We start from the raw sequence: 21,326 nt of genomic DNA on the forward strand, positions 1-21,326 counted from the left end.
TAGTAATAAAGTCTGTGTTTCTCTGTGGGCAACAAGCCTAACCCAAGAAGTTCCAAAGCCAAATTAGAATGTTTTCATTTGTCTTCAGAGAACACATTCCCTTCTTTGGAATATTGGCAAGTTCAGAAACTGAAAATCAGTTCTGTCTTCTGGGGCTTGATTTGCACAAGTATCATCCTACCACCCTCCTTACAAAGCCCAGTGTAGGAGCCTCCACATGAGGACAGCTGTCCACCTAGTTCCTGGGGTTATGTGGTGATGTTCCATCTGGACCAGACCTTGGATTCTGTAAGAAGTCTTGGCTGAGGGTCTATACACAGGTGTCAGGGGAACTGAGAAGGGAAGGCCGAGTCATAGAAGCACTCAACCCTCTCAGTCACCGGGAGTCTCTTGTGCCTTACTGTCAGTTCTGTTGCTCTTTGGTTGGCTTAGCTCTTCAGCTAACCTCCTTGAGGAAGGAGGTTACCAGCTATATACTAGTCACACCACATTCTTGGCCACATAACCGAGACTGAGAATCTTTATCAACCTGCTTGGGAGAGTCTCCAGGCTAGAGGCACATTGGCTAGTAAATGATATACCCAGAATTTATATTTCTTCTTGTGGGAACGGTTGAAGCCAAAGTGACCTAAACTATATATAATATTGTATATTTAAGTCATTATCTATCTCTAGAGATTTAAGTCCTTTTCTATTCAAAAACCTACAAAATCTGACCAAAATTCCTTCATCTGAAATTTAGTGTAGAGCTCAGACTTGACTGGAGATATCTAAGACTCTGGTTTGGCCCCCAGTTGTTGCAAGAGAGAGAGGATTATTTTGATGAGCATACACTAAATATGTATTCTTTTGTTGGATCTTCAGTACTATAAAATATTATAATTATTATACTGAGGTTGGGATTTTTTTTTCAAATACTGGTTTTCTTGAAGAAAACTGGCTTTTGAAAACATGTTACATGTGATACTGGTATTCATGCGAAATACAGAACTCATACAAAAGTTCTATGTGTTCCATATTTTGTCAAAAGAAAAATAATGATTTTTAGACTAGTTTCTGTTCTTTCTTTAACCCAGTTGGTGACCAAGCTGACTGATGGCCAAGCAAGCCACATGCTAATTCTCACGGATAGGTGATGGCTTTATGCCAGTTTTTGAGCAAGGGGAAAAACACAGCGACTATTTGGGTCCAGAGTGTAGACTATAACGGGATGTGTAGTGCAATTGCCAGTGCCTAGAGGTGGAGACCGGAGGATCCAGACATAGTTCGAGGCCAGAGTGCATATAAAAAGTCCTTTTGAGGAAAATAGAATGTGCCCTTGTCCGTGAACTTCTTGTGCCCTTCACTTACCTCTGGAGACTACAGGCTTCCATTAGGCCTGCTCCTCACTCTCCTGACTAATTAACAAGCAGCCTGTTGAGACTCTTGTGTGATGACCCCTTTGTTTGTTCTGAGTGCCAGAGTTTCTGCTTTGAACAAGCTATCTATGTGCTGAGAAGCCTATATATTCTCAGAGAGAAACCGGGGTCACATGTGGAGACCTGTTGTATACTAGTTTGACTGTCCTGTCCCAGCCCCAAACAAAAGTCCCAAGGCCACAAAATTCTTCCTATTGGGGCATCAGTTAAAAGAATGTTTTGAGTAGTGATCTACCATGACCACAGAAGTCTTCCCACATTTAGCTTGGTTTGTCCATCCCTAAATTTTCTTTTTCAAAATTCTATCTGTCCACTATGAGGTGATGCTAAATAAAACTTTTTTATTAAGTGTGATGGCACACACCTTTAATCCCGGAACATAGAGGCTGATACAGGAGGATCCTTGAGTTCCAGGCCAGCCAGATACCAAGACTTAACCCAGAGAGGAGGTAGACAGGTTTCTCTCATCATAACTTGTGATTAACCCCATTTTAAAATGGCAAGTCTGAGCTAGATCCTGGCCGCCACCAATATCCATGTTCTCAGTCTGAGGCTTCAGATTGTCCCTTTTCTCATTGAGCTAAATTTTCTTTTGAATTTCTTTGCTCCTTAATCTCTTCTTAAATTATCTGTAACAGAAAACATCTGTATGAAATGACACTGTGGTGCTACTTTCTGGACTGTAATAGGATCACCTATAAACGTCTTCACCTCATTAGCACTCAGTTGGTCAGCACAGTATGAAGGGTTAGCTGTGGTGTCACATACCAATGACCTCAGCACTCAGAGTGTAGGAGGAAGCTTTAAAGCTTATAGAATAAACTCAGTCTATTAATGAGGTTGGTATAGCTGATTCTTTACTCCACCAGTTCATAGTTTTGTGTCTGATTATTATGTAGTGACATAAGTTATTTGTACTGTTATCTTACCTTCACTAATATAATAATTACAGAGTGTCACATTACTAGGATTTTGTTGTATTAGTGCCACAGTTTTGCTGTTTTCTGAATTATACACTAAACTCGTAGTCAACTGTTAACACAGATTACCTAAGTCCCTCAACCTTTCTGTTTCTTTTGTATTAGCTAGCCACTAATTGTTTTCTCAATAGCAACACTCCAGAAACTCCACTGGGGGACGAGGAACCTTCGTAAGGCTGGGTGCATAGTCAGCCCCGCCTCCTAAAACAGAAAAGTGTAGTGGCAATTATTAAAGATGAAACCTTCTATCCTGCTCCAGTGCTGGTACCATTAGGACGACCATATGGCACGTGGGGATCCGGCTGCTACTCTGCCACGTGGTCCGAAAGCCGCCCTCACCCAGCTCTCTCCCTTTCAGCTGCCTCTCTCAGCAGTCCCCTAGGCAGGTAGTTACCACGCCTGACACACACATCCGAACATTCTCACTTCGCAGATCCACACACTGCAGCTGCCTCTCAGCCATTGCTTTACACACTGTCCTCCACAGCCCAGTAAAATAATGATTCAACAATCAGCAATTTATCAGATAGATTTATATGTTAAATCCTCAGTCCACAATACAGCCAAACAATAAATTCACTGCCAATTAAAAAAGATATAAACCGCCTACCTATACAAGATAAAATCGATCTAGTTCACCTTTATTTGAACCATCCTCCTCCTCCATCTTCATCTTGATTGTCTCCTTCCTCTCTCCTGCCTCACAAAAACTTTGTCCCTGCCTACTCTCTACTGTCCAATCATGTATCACTATGACATCAACCTACAGAAAAGTGGTGGAAAGAAGCCATAACACTAATTTGCTCCATCTCAGAGGCTACAACTGGCCAGTGAGCTTTAGTAGACAAAGGTGACAGTCTGAGTCATAGGAGACTCGCCCTGTGCTGTGCTTCTCAGCCTATTGAAGTATTCTTTTTCCTGCAGGTAAATGGATATCCCAGCACTAAGACTAGAACTCACACAGAGCCCTGTTAGCAACCAAATTAGATCTTCTCGGAGTTCATACATTCAAGATCTAACCCATTGAACTCATGTGTAGCCATAATTGGCTACAGTGTTTGTAAAGATGATACAAGTTAAAATGGGATCGTCAGGATGGGCCCTAATCAGATGTGTCTGTTGTCCTCACAAATGGACAAGATTAAGCCATAGACACAGAGGGATGGCAGGGTGAGGGTGCAGAGAGAAAGCAGCAATTTCTAACTAAGAAGAAAGGCCACGGTAGATGGCTTGGTATTGACCTCATCCTTCAGAACCACGGGGAGACATTTTTTGCTTAGGACACCCAGTCTCCCTGGTATTTGGTCCTGATTTTGTGAGGACACTGTTCCAAATTTCAGTGGTGGGAAATCTTGCTCTAACAAATTCCTGAAAATTGGGGTGGGTGGGGTAGCTTTGGAACTCAGTTCCAAAGGCTAGAAGAGTTTGGAGGCATGTTTTCAGAAGGAAGGCTAACCCTGGATTCTCGGAGGTTATCGATAGAAATAGGGACATTGATGGCAGTTCTATTGCGGGCTCAGAAGAACACAGCTGTGGGAAGGTTAAGTACAGATGCTGCATCGTGACCAGAAGAACGGCCTCTGGCAGTCTCAGATGAGCCTTGCCCATTGTTTTTTGTAAATCAGAATATAGAATTCAGCCAAGGGGATTTTTTAGTGAAGTACTTGAGGTGTGCTTGACTAGACTTTATTGTCTGAGTAAAATATTAGAGCAGAGGAAATAAGATGCAAACATGCTGATAAAGAATTAAATATTCTGGTTGAACATCTGGAACCACTACAGTCTTCTAGTCTTAGCTTTTCATAGTGTAAAAGGTGAGTCCTTGCTCGAGAGCACTGCAGTATGAATGGATAGTGTGCTAAACTTGGCTTATTTGGCCATGTCACTGCTTTCAACTAAAAGGCACAGGCATGGGACACACTTAGGAATTCTGCAGGATAGGCCTGTAGAGGTATCTGTGGAAACAAGACTCTCCTTTGCCCCAGGAGGATGTGTAGTCCCCACGTAGGACTGTTATCCAGTGACAGTGTCCACCAAGAAGGTTCGTCTCAGCTAGAATTTGCCTTCCTGGGCTTTGAAATTGCTTGAGACTCAACCCCTTTTTCCCTAGGTAAAAGGTTTCTGCCTTTGCAGTGGTAATGAGTGTCCTGTATCTGTCCACCCTTGTCTTCTGGTGGCAGATAACTTCAGATTTGCAGGTTCACAGCTAGGAAGGAATTTTATCTCAGAAACCACACCTAGAATTTTATTCATTCCTGATTTCAATCATATGTAGATTAAACTAGACTAGAGACACAACTGGAGTGCATAAAATGAGGTGGATGAAATGATATGTTCTGTGTGTGAGGACTTGAAGCTTGGAGGGCAGATGACAGTGCTGGGAGCAAACCCAAAGTCACAAGAGAAGTTCTAACCATTTACAGGAAGGGTCTTTGAAGAAGTAAATGAGTTAGGTCAGTAGGGTAAACCCTGGCGTAGTACGACTGGAACACCATAAGCAGAGAACCTGAGAACATCACAACATGGTTGGGACACGGGAGACAAGGAGGAAAACCTCAGACCATAGCAGAGATTGTGTTAGCTGTGTCATTTGTCACAGCAGCCTTGGCAGACGAATATGCAGTAAACCACTGAAAGGTACAGTTACCAAGGAATCTGTAGCCTTGAACCACGTTTGTAATGAGGCTTCACACTGTTATTGGGTGATAAAAGTGAAGACCTTAAGCCCTACTTTTTTTTTTTTTTTTAATGAAATCTTTATCCATTAAATCTTGTAAGTCCTCTAGAGTGGAAGGGAGCATATCATTCAAGTGACTAAGGGAAGAAAGTGCCTCTTAGAGAGGATTCAGGCCTCCTTGGGAGCAAAGAGCCTGGGCCAAGACAAAGGTGAACACAGCCTACTCAGCAGTGGGCTGTGTTCCCTGTGTCCTCAAATCTGACATGTCTCTGGAGTCGGCCTGCTTATCAGCTATGTGTAGAGGGTAGTTATACAGGGTTTGCATGGCCACTGGACAGTCACGCTCCCCCACACCAGGCCAATCTTGTGCAGATAGGCATAAACCACAGAAGAGTTGTTAAGTTCTCACACCATCACAAAGCAGTTTTTGAACAGCAGAGTATTAAATGATAGTTGCTGACCATGGGAAAGCAGATGCTGAGGTCTGGTTGTGTTGAGTTCTATGGGCATGTGTAGATTGTATGCATGTGTGGTGTGGATATGGGTGTGTGCATGTGTATATTGTATGCATGTGTGGGTGTGGGTATGTGTGTGTGTAGATTGTATGCATATGTGGTGTGGGTGTGGGTGTGTGTAGATTGTATGCATGTGTGGTGTGGGTATGGGTGTGTGTGTGTAGATTGTATGCATGTGTGGTGTGGGTGTGTGTGTATAGATTGTATGGATATGTGGTGTGGGTATGTGTAGATTGTATGCATATGTGGTGTGGGTGTGTGTGTAGATTGTATGCATGTGTGGTGTGGGTGTGTGTAGATTGTATGCATGTGTGGTGTGGGTATGGGTGTGTGTGTAGATTGTATGCATATGTGGTATGGGTGTGTGTGTGTGTGTTTGTGTGTAGATTGTATGCATGTGTGGTGTGGGTATGGGTGTGTGTGCAGATTGTATGCATATGTGGTATGGGTGTGTGTGTGTGTGTGTGTGTGTAGATTGTATGCATGTGTGGTGTGGGTATGTGGGTGTGTGTAGATTATATGCATGTGTGGTGTGGGTATGTGTGTGTGTGTAGATTGTATGCATGTGTAGTGTGGGTATGGGTGTGTGTGTAGATTGTATGCATATGTGGTGTGAGTATGGGTGTGTGTGTAGATTGTATACATATATGGTGTGGCTATGGGTGTGTGTGTAGATTGTATGCATGTGTGGTGTGGGTATGGGTGTGTGTGTGTGTAGAGGTCTGACAGCACTGGATGTCTGTTCCCCCACTCCACCTTGTGATAGGGCTCTTTGTCCTTGTCAGTCTATACAGCAAGCTGGCTGCCTAGTGAACTGGGGATCCTCCACTTTGCAACTCTGTCTGGAGCACTGGAATTATAGTTATACACTTGGGTCCAGCTTTTCCTTGGATTTGAAGGGTTCTGAGTCAAGTCATTGTACATTTGAGGTAGGCCATCTATCTAGTCTTTACTCGGACATTTCTAAAAATTTCACTTGGCATTTGTCTGATTTGCTTTTGTTTATAGTAGTCCCTTAAGGGCCATTTTCATATGTATTTTAGGGAGTCTTCAGTGACTAGAAGCCAGGCTACTTGTCTGTATATCACAGACAGATGAGAACATAAAGAAGCTCAGTCCCCTGTAGGTTCCTGGTGTCTGTTGTTTTTGTTCAGTTTGTGGTCAAAGGATGCATAGCAGGAAACTCACTTTAGCATGCAGCACACTGTTGTGCGGGTGGCCGTCTCTTTCTTTCTCCCTTCAACTAACAACCATTTTTGTAGGGTCTGTGTGCTATTCAAAGTACCTCACGTGAGTAAGATGGAGTAAGGTTTACTTGCAGGTAACTGTTCTTGTATGCTGTCCTCAGAGCGTATTTCTCTTATGACTTGTAATCCTTTTTTTTATAAGACTGAATACCTTTCATTTGTGTACCATGCCTCATTTTGTTTACCCACTTGGCACCTGCCAGTGGTCACTTCCTGGTGCTTCCACATTAGTCAGTTTACCATGAACATGGCTGTGAAGGTGCCTTGGGACTCTTAGTTCTTTACTCCTGGGCTGTTGGAACTTTGAGCTCAGTGCTCTAGAAAGACTGGCATGGGATGAGAAGAACTCTCTACTCCATTTCTGAGTTCTGTCTTCAGCTTAACTAGATGTCACAAGGTTATGTCTGCACTGTGCCAAGCTAGTTTAGCAGTTACTTTTAAAAGAAGCTTTTGTTTATTGACTGAAATATGTATCCTAGATCTTGAAACAGAACTGTTTCCTCAGGATGACCCAGATGATGGCAGGAATCTCATGGAGCCTATTTCTTTTGTACCATTGTTAGTTTCCTGTGAACTTACTACACAGTAAACTTTCAGATGCGTCCTTCCATTCATTCTGTGAATTGAAAAATCAAGGCAGTGGAACTTATTCTTATTTCAAAAGTCTTGTTTGGGTTTGCTGGACTGGCTACAGACTTGTCCCCCTTGTCACTTTCTAGAAAGCTGGGAATATAGAAGGTGCCATCTTCAGAGCTCAAACTAGCTCTCAAGGAAATGAAAAGAGATGTTCTTCTTAGAATAAGTTCTGCAGTGATGCCCATTCACCACCAGAAGTCAATCTGTACCCATAAGCTGTTGCCTCATGCTCACTTAAAATTACTTTTATGAAATCTCACTTAAATAAAGCAGAGTTAGTGTTAAAAGTTATTTTTTAATTCTAAAAACCATTGATTTAAAATTCTTAAAAGTATAAAATTCAGCACAGTCTGTACATTTGTTACATGTGAGCTCCTTTCATAAGCATATAATAAAAACAAGCAAAATATTCTTTTTTATGCAAATAAAAGATCTGAGGGCAGTGTGACTTCCTCGGCACCTTATATAACTTGACTGATTTACTTTATTAATTCTTTCAGAATTTTGTGCAGTGCACTTTTCCATCTTCTGACATCTTACTCAATTTCTTTCTTCAGAGAATTAAAGTTCTTATCATATAGATCTTTCAATTGCTTGATGTTGGGTTAAAAACTGGTGCTGGTTGTAGGTTAAAGTGGTGAGGAGTGTCTTAGTCAGGGTATCTATTCCTGCACAAACATCACGACTAAGAAGCAAGTCCAGGAGGAAAGGGTTTATTCAGTTTACACTTCCATATCGCTGTTCATCACCAAAGGAAGTCAGGACTGGAACTCAAGCAGGTCAGGAAGCAGGAGCTGATGCAGAGGCCATGGAGGGATGTTACTTACTGGCTTGCTTCCCCTGGCTTGCTCAGCCTGCTTTCTTATAGAACCCAGGTCTACCAGCTCAGGGATGGCACACAGAGGGAGTCAGATGCAGTGCCCATATTAGCTGTGTTTCTTAGGGTTGGGAGAGGCAGAGAGGAAGAGAGAGATATCTGGGGAAGGCTTAATCTTTTGAACTAGGCTAGAGGTTACTCACAGTCTTTGAGTTCTGATATGGGTCTGTGGGGGTACACTTTAGCTCCAGGACGTCAGGCTGGGTTGAGACTTGCATTTCAACTGAATATGTGGTCAATTTTGATGAAGGTTCCTTGAGGTGCTGAGAAGAAAGGAAATTCTTTTGTGTTTGGGTAAAATGTTCAATAGGTATCCGTTAGGTCCATTTGAGTCATAACACCTGTTTCATTATTTCTTTGTTTAGTTCTGTCTGGATGACCTGTCCATTGGTGAGAATAGTATGTTGAAGTCTCCCACTATATATGTTTAGGGTTCAATGTGTGATTTAAGCATCAACATTGTGTTTTTTACAACTGTGGGTAGCCTTGTATTTGGGGCATATATATTCAAAATTAAGATATCATGTTGGTGGATTTTTTTTCCCCTTTGATAGGTATGAAATGTCCTTTACCAACTCTTTTGATTTTGGTTGGAAATCTATTTTATTAGATGTACAATGACTATTCTTCATATGCTTGGAATTTTTTTCCTAGCCCTTATTCTGAGGAAATGTCTATCTTTGTTACTTAGATGTGTTTCTTGTGTGCAGCCAAATACAGGTCTATTTCACCATCTATTCTCTATCCTGTGTCTTTTTACTGGGAATTGAGTCCATGGATGCTGAGAGATATTAATGACCAGTGGTTGTTAATTTCTGTTATTTTAATTTTGGTGAAGGTACTGAGTGCATGTGTCCACGTGTTCGTCAAAGCATCAGTGTGTCTGAAATTTTTTGTTTTCTGTGTTGTCTTCATTGAAATTAACTTCCTGAAGGCCTGGTGAGATGGCGCTGTGAGTAGCCGGGGCGCAGAGAGGTATAAGCCGAGTACCCAGAAAGCACCCACCCCTCCCCAGTTGGTTCAGAGGAGCAGGAACTCTGCGGTAGGGACTCGGTTTCCAATTGGAGGGCCCGTGAGTGCAGAACAGGTACTCAGGCCATTTGCCACCTGGAACAGCGAAGATCCAGGGACACAGGCCAGGTACATGGGAGAGATGGGAACCAATCACTGACAACAAGACCACTTATAATAACAGACAACAAAATGACAAGAGGAAAGTGAAAGAACTTACCCCAGGGAAACCAAGACAACCTGGCAACACCAGAACCCAGCTCTCCCATCACAGCAAACAGCAGAATGCCAAACACTCCAGAAAAAGAAGACTCAGACCCAAAATTATAACTCAAGATGATGATAGAGATCCTTAAACCAGAACGGGAAGAAAAGCATAAAGAAATAGAAGCTTTTAAAGAGGAAACAAGAAAAACACTCAAAGAACTCAAAGAACTACAGGAAAACAGAACCAAAGAGATGAAGGAATGGAAGAAGAAATTTAAAACCTAAATGGAAACAATAAAGGAAATAGTAAAAGAGATAAGCTTAGAGGTAGAAAAACCTAAAAAAGAAATCAGGAGTCACAGATGCAAGCATCTTCAACAGACTACAAGAGATGGAAGAGAGAATCTCGGGGGCCGAAGACAACATTGAAAACATAGAAAAAACAGTCAGAGAAGATGCAAAAGTCAAAAAGCTCCTAACCCAAAATGTCCAGGAGATCCAGGACACAATGAGAAGACCAAACCTAAGGATAATAAGAATAGAAGAGGGAGAAGAATATCAACTAAGAGGCACAGTAAATATCTTCAACAAAATCATAGAAGAAAACTTCCCTACCCTTAAGAATAAGATGACCATGAGCATAAAAGAAGCCTTCAGAACTCCAAATAGAGTGAACCAGAAAAGAAACTTCTCCCGAAACATAATAGTCAAACCACCAAGTGCCTAAAGCAAAGAAAGAATAGTAAAAGCAGTAAGGGAAAAAGGTCATGTAACATATAAAGGCAGATCAATCAGAATCACACCCAACTTCTCAACAAAGACTATGAAAGCTAGAAGATCCTGGACAGATGTCATGCAGACCCTAAGAGAACACAAGTGTCAGCCCAAGCTGCTATACCCAGCAAAACTCTCAATCACCATAAATGGAGAGACCAAGATATTCCAGGACAAAACTAAATTTACACAGTATCTGACCACAAACCCAGCACTACAACGAATTATAGGTAGAAAACCCAATACAAGGAGGTCAACTACATCCTAGTAAAAACAAGAAAATACCTAAGCAAGAAAACCAAAAGGAGAAAGACACACAGGCACAATTCTACCTGTAAAAGCAAAATAGCAAGAAACAGCAACCGCTATTCCTTAATATCTGTTAACATAAATGGACTCAATTTCCCAGTAAAAAGACATAGGCTATCAGACTGAATACATAAACAGAATCCAGCATTTTGCTGTATGCAGGAAACTCATCTCAGAGACAAATACAGACACTATCTCAGAGTAAAAGCTTGGGGAAAAAAACCTTCCAAGCAAATGGCCCCAAGAAGTGTTCTGGAGTGGCCATTCTAATATCGAATAAAGTAGATTTTCAACCAAAAGTTATCAAAAAAAACAAGGAAGGACACTTTTTACTCATTACAGGGAAAATCTGTCAGGAGGAACTCTCAATCCTTAACATATATGCTCCAAATACAAGAGCACCCATATTCATGAAAGACACCCTACTAAAGCTCAAAAAAGACATTGCATGCCACACAATAATAGTGGGAGACCTCAACACCCCACTCTCATCAATGGACAGATCATGGAAACTGAAGCTGAACAAGGACACAGTTAAACTAGCAGAGGTTATGAACCAATTGGAATTTATAGACATCTACAGAACATATCCTAAAACAAAAGAATACACCTTCTCAGCACCTCACGGCACCTTCTCCAAAACTGACAATATAATTGGTCACAAAACAAGCCTCAATAGATATAAGAAGATTGAAATAATCCCATGCATCCTATCAGATCACCGTGGTCTAAGGCTGGTCTTTAATAACAACAAAGACAACAAAAAGCTCATATACACATGGAAACTAAACAATGCTCTATTAAACGATAGCATGGTCAAAGAAGAAATAATGAAAAAAATTAGGGAATTTCTAGAATGCAATGAAAATGAAAACACAACATACTCAAACCTATGGGATGTAATGAAAGCAGTACTGAGATGAAAACTCATAGCTCTGAGTGCTTCCAAAAAGTAACTGGAGAGAGCATACACTCCCAACTTGACAGCACAGCTGAAAGCTCTAGAACAGAAGGAAGGAGATACATCCAAGAGGAGTAGACGGCAAGAAATAATCAAAGTCAGAGCAGAAATTGGCCAAATAGAAACAAAAAGAACCATTCAAAGAATCAACAAAACCAAGAGCTGGTTCTTTGAGAAAATTAAGAACATTGATAAACCCTTAGCCAGACTAACTAGAGGGTAAAGAGAGAGTATCCAAATTAATAAAATCAGAAAGGAAGGTGGAGACAGAACAGCTGAAACTCAGGAAATTCAAGAAATCATCAGATCCTACTACAAAAGCCTATACTCAACAAAGCTGGAAAATCTGGAGGAAATGAATGAATTCCTAGACAGATACCAAATACTAAAGTTAAACCAGGACCAGGTAAACTATCTAAACAGTCACGTAACACCTAAAGAAATAGAAGCAGTCATCAGAAGCCTCCCAACCAAAAAAAAAAAAAGCCCAGTTCCAGATGGGTTTAGTACAGAATTTTATCAGACATTTAGTGACGACCTAATAAAAATACTCTCCAAACTATTCCACAAAATAGAGTCAGATAGAACACTACCTAACTCATTTTTTGAGGCCACAACAACTCTCGTTCCTAAACCACACAAAGACCCTACAAGGATAGAGAACTTCAGACCAATCTCACTTATGAACATTGATGCAAAAAATACTCAACAAAATTTTTGCAAATTGAATCCAAGAACACATCAAAACAATCATTCACCATGATCAAGTAGGCTTCATCCCTGGGATGCAGGGATGGTTTAATATACGGAAATCCATCAATGTAATCCACCATATAAACAAACTCAAAGAAAAGACGCATATGGTTATCTTGCTAGATGCTGAGAAAGCATTTGACAAAATTCAACACCCATTCATGTTAAAAGTCTTGGAAAGAACAGGAAACCAAGGCCCATACCTAAACATAATAAAAGCACTACACAGCAAACCAACAGCCAACATCAAACTTAACGGTGGGAAACTTGAACCAATCCCACTGAAATCAGGGACTCGACAAGACTGGCCACTCTCCCCCTACCTATTCAACATAGTACTGGAAGTCCTGGCCGGAGCAATTAGACAGCAAAAGGAAATCAAAGGGATACAAATTGGAAAGGAAGAAGTAAAAACATCACTGTTTGCAGATGACATGTTAGTATATTTACGTGACCCCAAAAATTCCACCAGAGAACTTCTACAGCTGATAAACAAGTTCAGCAAAGTGGCTGGTTATAAAATTAACTCAAACAAATCAGTAGCCTTTCCCTACTCAAAGGACAAACGTGTAGAAAGAAATTAGGGAAAAGATACCCTTCACAATAGTCACAGAAACTATGAAATACCTTTGTGTGACTCTAACTAAGCAAGTGAAGGACCTGTATGGCAAGAACTTCAAACTTGTAAAGAACGAAATCAAGGAAGATCTCATAAAATGGAAAGATCTCCCATGCTCATGGATCGGAAGGATCAACATTGTAAAAATGGCAATCTTACCAAAAGCAATCTACAGATTCAATGCAATTCCCTTCAAAATTCCAACCCAATTCTTCATGAAGTTGGAAAGAACAATGTGCAGTTTCATCTGGAATAACAAAAGACCTAGAATAGCGAAATTCATCCTCAACAAGAAAACATCTGTGGGAATCACTATCCCTGACCTCAAGGTATATTACAGGGAAATTGTGCTAAAAACTGCATGGTACTGGTACACAGATAAGCACGTGGATCAATGGAATAGAATAAAAGATCCAGAATTGAGCCCTCACATATATGGTCACTTGATTTTTGACAAAGAAGCAGTAAACATTTAATGGGAAAAGGACAGCATCTTCAATAAATGGTGTTGGTCCAACTGGCACTCAGCATCCAGAAGAATGAAAACAGACCCTTTCTTATCCCCTTGTACAAAGCTCAAGTGCAAGTGGATCAAAGATCTCCTCATTAAACCAGGTACACTGAAATTATTAGAAGAGAAAGTAAGGAAAACCTTAGAACACATAGGCACAGGAGAAAATTTCCTGAACAGAACACCAATGGCTCATGCTCTAAGGTCAAAGATCGACAAATGGGACTTAATGGGATTGCAAAGTTTATGTAAGGCTAAGGACACTGTCAAGAAAAGAGAATGGCAGCCAACAGATTGGGAAAAGATATTTACCAACCCCACATTAGATAGAGTCCTAATATCCAAGGTATACAACGATCTCAAGAACTTATCCACCAGACAATCAAATAACCCTATGAAAAATGGGGTATTGATCTAAACAAAAAGTTCTCAATTGAGGGATATCAAATGCCTAAGAAGCATCTAAGGAAGTGCTCGACATCCTTAGCCATCAGGGAAATGCAAATCAAAACAACCCTGAGATTCCACCTCACACCAACCAGAATGGCTAAGATCAAAATTTCAGATGACAGCAGATGATGGGGATGATGTGGAGAAAGAGGAACACTTCTCCATTGTCGGTGGGGTTGTAAACTTGTACAACTACTCTGGAAATCAGTCTGGCGATTCCTCAGAAAATTGGACATGGTACTACCTGAAAACCCAGTCATTCCACTTCTGGGCATATACCCCAGACTAGCTACAACATACAACAAGGACACATGCACCACAATGTTCATTGCAGCTCTGTTTATAATGGCCAGAAGCTGGAAAGAACTCAGATGTTCTTCAGTAGATGAATAGAAACAAAAATTGTGGTACATTTACACAATGGAGTATTACTCAGCTCTCAGAAACAATGACTTTATGAAATTTTTAAGAAAATGGATGCATCTAGAGAATATCATTCTGAGTGAGATAACCCAGTCACAAAAGAACACACATAATATGCAGTCACTGATAATTGGATACTAACTCCAGAAAGTTCTGAACACCCCAGAAACAACTCACAGGCTATATGAAGTTCAAGAAAAAACAAAGGCCAAAAAATACAAAAAAAGAAAAAAAAAAAGTATATGAAAACCCGTTATGCTTAATCTTTACACACCAAGAAAACTTTGGCTATTTCCAGGTTACATGTTGTTTTACATGTACTTTATGGTCATTGTTCCTAGTAACATTTCAATGCATATTATCAAACCTTAAAAAAATCAAATACTGACAAAAATGTATTCATATACTTTTATACATAAATGCTTAAGATCTGTACATTTTTCTTTGTTTTTTAAAATAAAGTTGTTCAATTAAAAAAATTAAAAAAAAGAAATTAACTTCCCACCACAATTAACTTCCTCATATGTAATTTTACTTCTATATTCTGTTGGACTGGGATTGTGGATTAATGTGTTGAAGTTTGTTTTTGTCATGGAATATCTTGTTTTCTCCATCTGTGGTGTTTGACAGTGTTGTTGCATATAGTAGTCTAGGCTGGTGCCTGTTTTCTCTTAAACTGCAAGATATCTACCCAGGCTCTAATTCTAATGGGTCTGCCTGTATATGGTACTAAGCCTTTTTCCCTTGCAGTTTTCAATGTTCATTCTTCATTCTGTATATTTAGTGTTTTGATTATGTGGTGAGAAGGTTTTCTCTTTTGGTCTAGTCTTGGTGTTCTGTAAGTTTCTTATACATACTGGGCATCTTTTTCTTTGAGGTAAGGGCATTCTTTTATGATTTTGTTGAAAATATTTTTTGGATTTTTGAGTGGGGAATCCTGCTCCCCCTCTCCCTCCTCCTCCTCCTCCTCCTCCTCTCCCTCCTCCTCCTCCCCCTCTCCCTCCTCCTCCCCATCTCCCTCCTCCTCCTCCTCCTCTCTCTCCTCCTCCTCCTCCTCCTCTCTCTCCTCCTCCTCCTCCTCTCCTCCTCCTCCTCCCCCTCTTCCTCCTCCTCCTCCTCCCCCTCTTCCTCCTTCTCCTGCCCCTCTCCCTCCTCCTCCTCCTCCTCCTCCCCCTCTCCCTCCTCCTCCTCCTCCTCCCCCTCTCCCTCCTCCTCCTCCCTCTCTCCCTCCTCCTCCTCCTCCTCTCTCTCCTCCTCCTCCTCCTCCTCCTCTCTCTCCTCCTCCTCCTCCTCTTCCTCCCCCTCTCCCTCCTCCTCCTCCTCCCCCCCCTCTCCCTCCTCCTCCTCTCCCTCCTCCTCCCATACCCTCCTGAGGTGGTTCTTAGGCACAAGTTGAATGGGACTGAGTTTAGCCTGAGAGCAAGATAGTGCTGCACTGGCTTAGGTCTGAAGAGGGATGCATAGAATGTTCAACACCCACTCAAGTTCAGCTTCACAGATAGAGGCCAGGCCCTACCAGGTGGCTTCCTCTGCTGGAAAGTCCTCCATCTCTGGCTGCCCTTTCCTAGCAGAGCTTCATTCTCCTTGCTCAGGACTTTTCTCACTTGTCTAGAAAAACAGCTGGCATGAAAACAAGGCGCCCTAGCTGTGAAAAGTAGAAGCCACACCAAACAATTGCAGTGTGCTGTGTCACAGGGCAGAAGCAGGAACCCCAGAGTGCTGTCCCAAATACTAGGTGCTTACTTTCTGGGGAGTTACTCAGGACCAGCTCTCACAGTAGTAACAAGCATGCATACTTTGAAAGATGAATGAGATGTTCTTGGTCGTGAATATGAAAGTTCACTCTTGCTGGTGCCATTCCTACTCATCAAAATAAAAGTGACTGTCTGTACCTAGACAGCTGTCCTCTTATGTGGAGACCCGTCCAGCAGCCGTCTCCACTGCAGACAAGCTGAGCTAAGGCTGGAGTAGAGGTCGTCTGTCGGTTCTTTAGCGTGTCCACCACACCGAGCCCAATGTCCAGGCTCCTGGAATTTCTTTACGGGCCGGAACTGGAGTTGTCTTTTCATGTAAGAAGCCCGTAAACACTTCCCTTTCCCCTTCCCCATTGCGGAAGTATAGACCTTGGCTCCCTGACCTGAGGGACAGGTATTGTACGTGTCAGGCCTTAGTGATACGAGTCTCTGTAAAGCAGTTTCTGATGGTCATATGCGTCAGGCTGTGTCTTTCTGGGCTCCAGCTCATGTGGATATGCCTTCTCATACTTGTTTATTGGTCATATTACATAGCTGGTGTTCAACCAGGCAGTTAATTAGCTCAATTTTCTGAGTCTTCAGTGGGTAGCAGCCATGCCTGTTCTTAGACAGCTGAGTGTGACCGCTGCTGCTTCTGTTTTGTAGGAATGAACTGGAGCGGCAGTTCCTTGAATTGCTGCAGTTTAACATCAACGTTCCTTCCAGTGTTTACGCCAAGTATTATTTTGATCTTCGTTCTCTGGCAGAAGCGAACAACCTGAGCTTTCCTCTGGAGCCCCTAAGCAGGGAGCGTGCCCACAAACTTGAGGTAAGAGGTTCACACTCCACTGCAGTGCTGCCCATCTCCATCTCTGTGACCACACTCTCGGAGTTCTTCAGCGTGTGCTGCAGTAAAGACACTGAGTCTGTACGTGGTCTTCATTTTTTAACAACTGTAAGGCAGGTTTTCCTGATTGTACACTAATTCTATTTCTAAATGATTCTTTTTAACATTTTGTGTTTATGGTTTTACTTTTTTATTTTTATAAGTCCACAAAAATAAGTATTTTCTATCATGCATTAACAAAACAAAACAAAGAGAAAGAAAAAAAGAAAGAAAGAAAGAAAGAAAGAAAGAAAGAAAGAAAGAAAGAAAGAAAGAAAGAAAAAAGATGGGAAGGAGCTGCCAAGTGGCCTTAGCAATTGAAAATCCAGAAAAGCTATTATTGTCTTATTTTTTTCTAAAGGATTCTTTGGTAGTTGGAACTAAGACCTGCCTCAGTGGGCATGGTCTGGGTTGAAGGCAGTTGTTTCTAACCAATGACTGTTCATCACAGCAGATGTGTTTCCACCGACTCTCCATGTCTGCTTTAGTGGTAGCATGCGTGAAAGGTGTTAAGAAGGAACTCCAGTGACCCTGGTCCATTGTTTCGGATCCTGCTCTGTCCCTCTGGACTTCAGCCCTAGGCAATGTGGTCTGAGCCATAGAGCTGGTTGTAGTTCAGTTCCTGTGCTCTGATGAGACATTGCTAACGCCAGCCTGAGGAAGGAAGGATTACAGTTCTACATTACAGTTCATCCCTGAAGGGAAGGCAGGGCCGGACTGCAGAAGCCGGAACTGGAACAGACCAAAGAGTGGTCCTTAGTGATTCGCTCTCAGGGCTTGGCCAGGACCACCGTCCAGAGGTGGCACTCCCCACAAGCTAGTCTGATACAGACATTTTCTCGTTGTGGGTTGTGACTCTAGCTTATGTGAAGTTGACAAAAAACAAAAAACTAACCAGCACAAAGCCCTAGACCACAGTGGAAGATGAGAGAGTTCTTTTCCAAACTTGCCAAAGCCTTATGTGCCCACAAAATAAACGACAGTTTGTCTCTGTCTTTGTTATAGTGCTCTAACAAAGTTATTTTAAAGTCAAGCCAGAGGTAGAAAGAGGTTTGAGGTTTTTTTGTTTGTTTGGTATGGTTTTGGTTTTGGTTTGTAAGGAAGTATCTTTAGTGTGAATTTCCTTCACATTTATTTTGTTGAAAATTGTTACAGTTTTTTTTTACTGTTGCTGTTATAAAATACCCTGACAGCAACATGAAGAAGAAATGGATGAGGGTTAAGATTTCAAGTTATAGTTCATTATTTCAGAGAGAGAGAGTCAAAGCAGCTAGAGACACAAATAATATTTGAAAACAGAGTAAGAAAAGCAACATTCTTAGTGTTCAGCCAGCTGACCCTGCTGTCCAGGACCCAAACCAGGGCCTGCAGCTCCCTCAGTGGACGTGTCTTCCTGATTCACTATGGGGCTCCCTCAGTGGACGTGTCTTCCTGATTCACTATGGGGCTCCCTCAGTGGACGTGTCTGCCTGATTCACTATGGGGCTCCCTCAGTGGACGTGTCTTCCTGATTCACTATGGGGCTCCCTCAGTGGACGTGTCTGCCTGATTCACTATGGGGCTCCTTCAGTGGACGTGTCTTCCTGATTCACTATGGGGCTCCCTCAGTGGACGTGTCTTCCTGCATCGTTTAAGGTAATCAGGACAGTCCCCATAGACATGCCCACAGGCCACTCTGCTCTAGAGGATTCCTGTTGAGCTTCTCTCTCTCAGGTGATACGTATCATCCCTGTTCCTGCTCCTTGTATTCAAAGTTGCCCATTTGGGCACAAAGGTTCTAGGGTTTGGGTTTGGGGTTTTTTGTTTTAGTTTTTTTCTTTTTCTTCTGTTTTTCTTTTTTCTTTTTTAAATTTTGGAGACAGGGTCTCTTTACCTAGCCCTGCCTGGACTCACTATGCAGACCAGGCTGGCCTCACTCAGGATTCTTCCTGCACCTACTTCCCAAGTGCCTTGTTTAAAGCTGTGCACCCCAGCACCTCAGCAGTCCACTAATGTTAGGATGGAAACTCAGTAAAGCAAGGAGACAGGCTGGGTGCTGAGCCCTGGGACTAAAGAAGAGTTCCAGGGGGGTGCCACTGTCCCTCCCGTGCAGTTCTGCACCACATGCAAAGTACCCTCCGGATTTATCTTTTAAAAATTACTCTGGGGTGGGCTCAAGGTGTTTTGACCTTGTCTACCTGTCAGAGAAGCTGTTGTCACCACACAGAGTCCGGGTGACAGAGGGCACCACTGCTGTCTGTTGCTGCTATGAATTCAGACACACACTATTCATAAGAAACGGCGATTGGTAATCTCAGAAAGTTTAAATACAAGACCCAAGAACTCTGTACATGGTGATTGGGGTGAGACAGCTCAGCATGGTAATCTGTCTGCTCTCACAGCTGACCACTGGGCCGCAACATGGATGCCTGTCTGGTTCTCTTCTCCATCTTCCCTGCTGATACTGGAATTATATTCATAAAATGCAGCCTTTGAGTTTTAGCATGTTCTCTTAAGATTAGTGTTTCCATCCTGGCCTGTGTGGGCTCACCACCCCTCAAAACATTGTCTTATCTCACTGGCACCCACCTGTGGGTCCACTTTATTGGTTGCCATCCTTCCTGTGGTGTCCCTCACCAACACAGAGCCCATTATGGTTGTCCCTCACAGTAGCCTTGGGTATTCCTTCTCTTCCGCTTTCAAGATCATGAGGACACACACAGACCACCACCACCATTTCTAAACAGGGTTGGGGTTGTACTAGGCAGCAAGACCAGTTGAGCCAGCCAATGTGACAGCCTTTTAGAGCCCCTGGCTGAGGCGGGACCTTTTTCCATGCCTTGACATGCAGTGTCTTTCTTCCTCTCAGGCCATCTCTCGTCTCTGTGAGGACAAATACAAGGACCTGAGGAAGCCGGTGAGGAAGCGCTCAGCAAGTGCTGACAACCTGACTCTGCCACGGTGGTCTCCTGCCATCATCTCCTAACAGGGCCTCTTCCTGAGGCCATGCGTCCCTCAGCCTCTCTTTTGTTTAAGAAAAGATGAACTTGGGTGGTTTGTTTTGGGTTTCTTTTTCCTTCTGTTTTTAACACATAGCCCCATCAAGGCTGCCTTCACTCCCACCTCCACACTGCGTGGACACGCAGAGGCATTAAGGGACGTGAAATCAGTATTCAGGAAACTCAGTGTCAAGCCTGCCCGGCCATCAGGAACAGCACTTCTTTCATGGAGGAAACAGACTCTAATCCTGGAAAAGGAAATGAAGGAAAAGGAAGTTGTGTTGAGGTTACTTGTTGCCTTTGCTATTTCTGGGTCCCTGTCTGGTCGTAGATGCCAGGTGGAGCCAGATGACGGGCGGCAGAGGCGAAGGCGTTTCCAAGGCAGGAATGCCACACTGTGCCCTGGAACCCTCGTGCTCTGTAAGAACCCCTGCATTCCTTTTTGCTGCTGTCTTGGGATTGGGGATGGAGATGCTTGTTCATTTTGATTCTGGTTTGGTCTTGGTTCCTCAGAGCAGAGAGTGTAGTTTGTAACCCCGTGGCACACACATACAAATAAACAGTACTGATTGTTTATCTCTGCTCCACTTCCTCTAGCTGTCTTCTGAGCTTTCTTCCTCACGAGTAAGATGTGCTCGTTTCTACACACCTGTTTTCTAGGATTCTCTTTCAACGATAGCAAGATGAACTTGACTGTAGTACTGAACCAAAACGACCCCTCTCCTGCCTGATTCCAGAACATTCTGTCTAGATGACCATGGGTGCTGTGCCTTCCAGTTTCCTTGCAATTGGTTGTTCTTGGTTTGGTTGTCACCTCCTCTCCCAGGTTCTCCTTTTCCACTAACATGAAGGTGTAATTACAAAACTCAATCAGACTTTGTGGCTGAAGGTGAAAGTCCTCAGCATAGGATAGAGAAGCATCCGGGGAGCCAGGTTTTCCTGACCTCATGAGGAGCCGCGTCCGCGTGCTCCCTGCCTGGTAATTCTTCTACTTCCATGTCCATTGTAAGCAATATCCTCCTTGACTTTTATATGCTTCCTTTAAATCAAATTTAGTCTATTTGTATACAGTTTTTTTAAAAATCTAAAATTTAGAAAATGGGGAGTGGGTGGGTGGGTATTCCAGTGGGAAATCACTCAAAGGGAAAATGTTACTATTTCCTGAGGTATTTTTCACAGAGTGATTGAATAAAAAAAAATTCAACTTGCATTCTCATTGTGGGTGCTTGGAGAAGCTACACAAACTGTGAAGGTTCATACTTCCTTAATTATAAGCAGCTTTTGTGTTTTCTGACTGTTTCTGACTTGTTTTGGGGATAAAGTTTTCTATTGAGTGCAGCAAAAGGGTTAAAGGCACCTGT

The 21,326-nt window shown here is 42.5% G+C and overlaps 1 protein-coding gene across 1 annotated transcript in view; it reads left to right on the forward strand.

Moving 5' to 3' along the window:
• CCNY (cyclin Y) overlaps positions 1 to 20,547 on the forward strand; it is a 104,781-nt gene extending 84,234 nt beyond the window's left edge. Inside the window, exons 9-10 of the mRNA XM_080916686.1 lie at positions 16,768 to 16,930; positions 19,836 to 20,547. Of these exons, the coding sequence (XP_080772812.1) occupies positions 16,768 to 16,930; positions 19,836 to 19,952 (280 nt within the window). The 3' untranslated portion in view covers positions 19,953 to 20,547. The remainder of the gene's footprint in view (positions 1 to 16,767; positions 16,931 to 19,835) is intronic.
• Positions 20,548 to 21,326: the final 779 nt, after the last annotated feature.

This window comes from Micromys minutus (assembly GCF_963924665.1).
Source record: "Micromys minutus genome assembly, chromosome: 5".
In the NCBI taxonomy this organism is placed as follows: domain Eukaryota; kingdom Metazoa; phylum Chordata; class Mammalia; order Rodentia; family Muridae; genus Micromys; species Micromys minutus.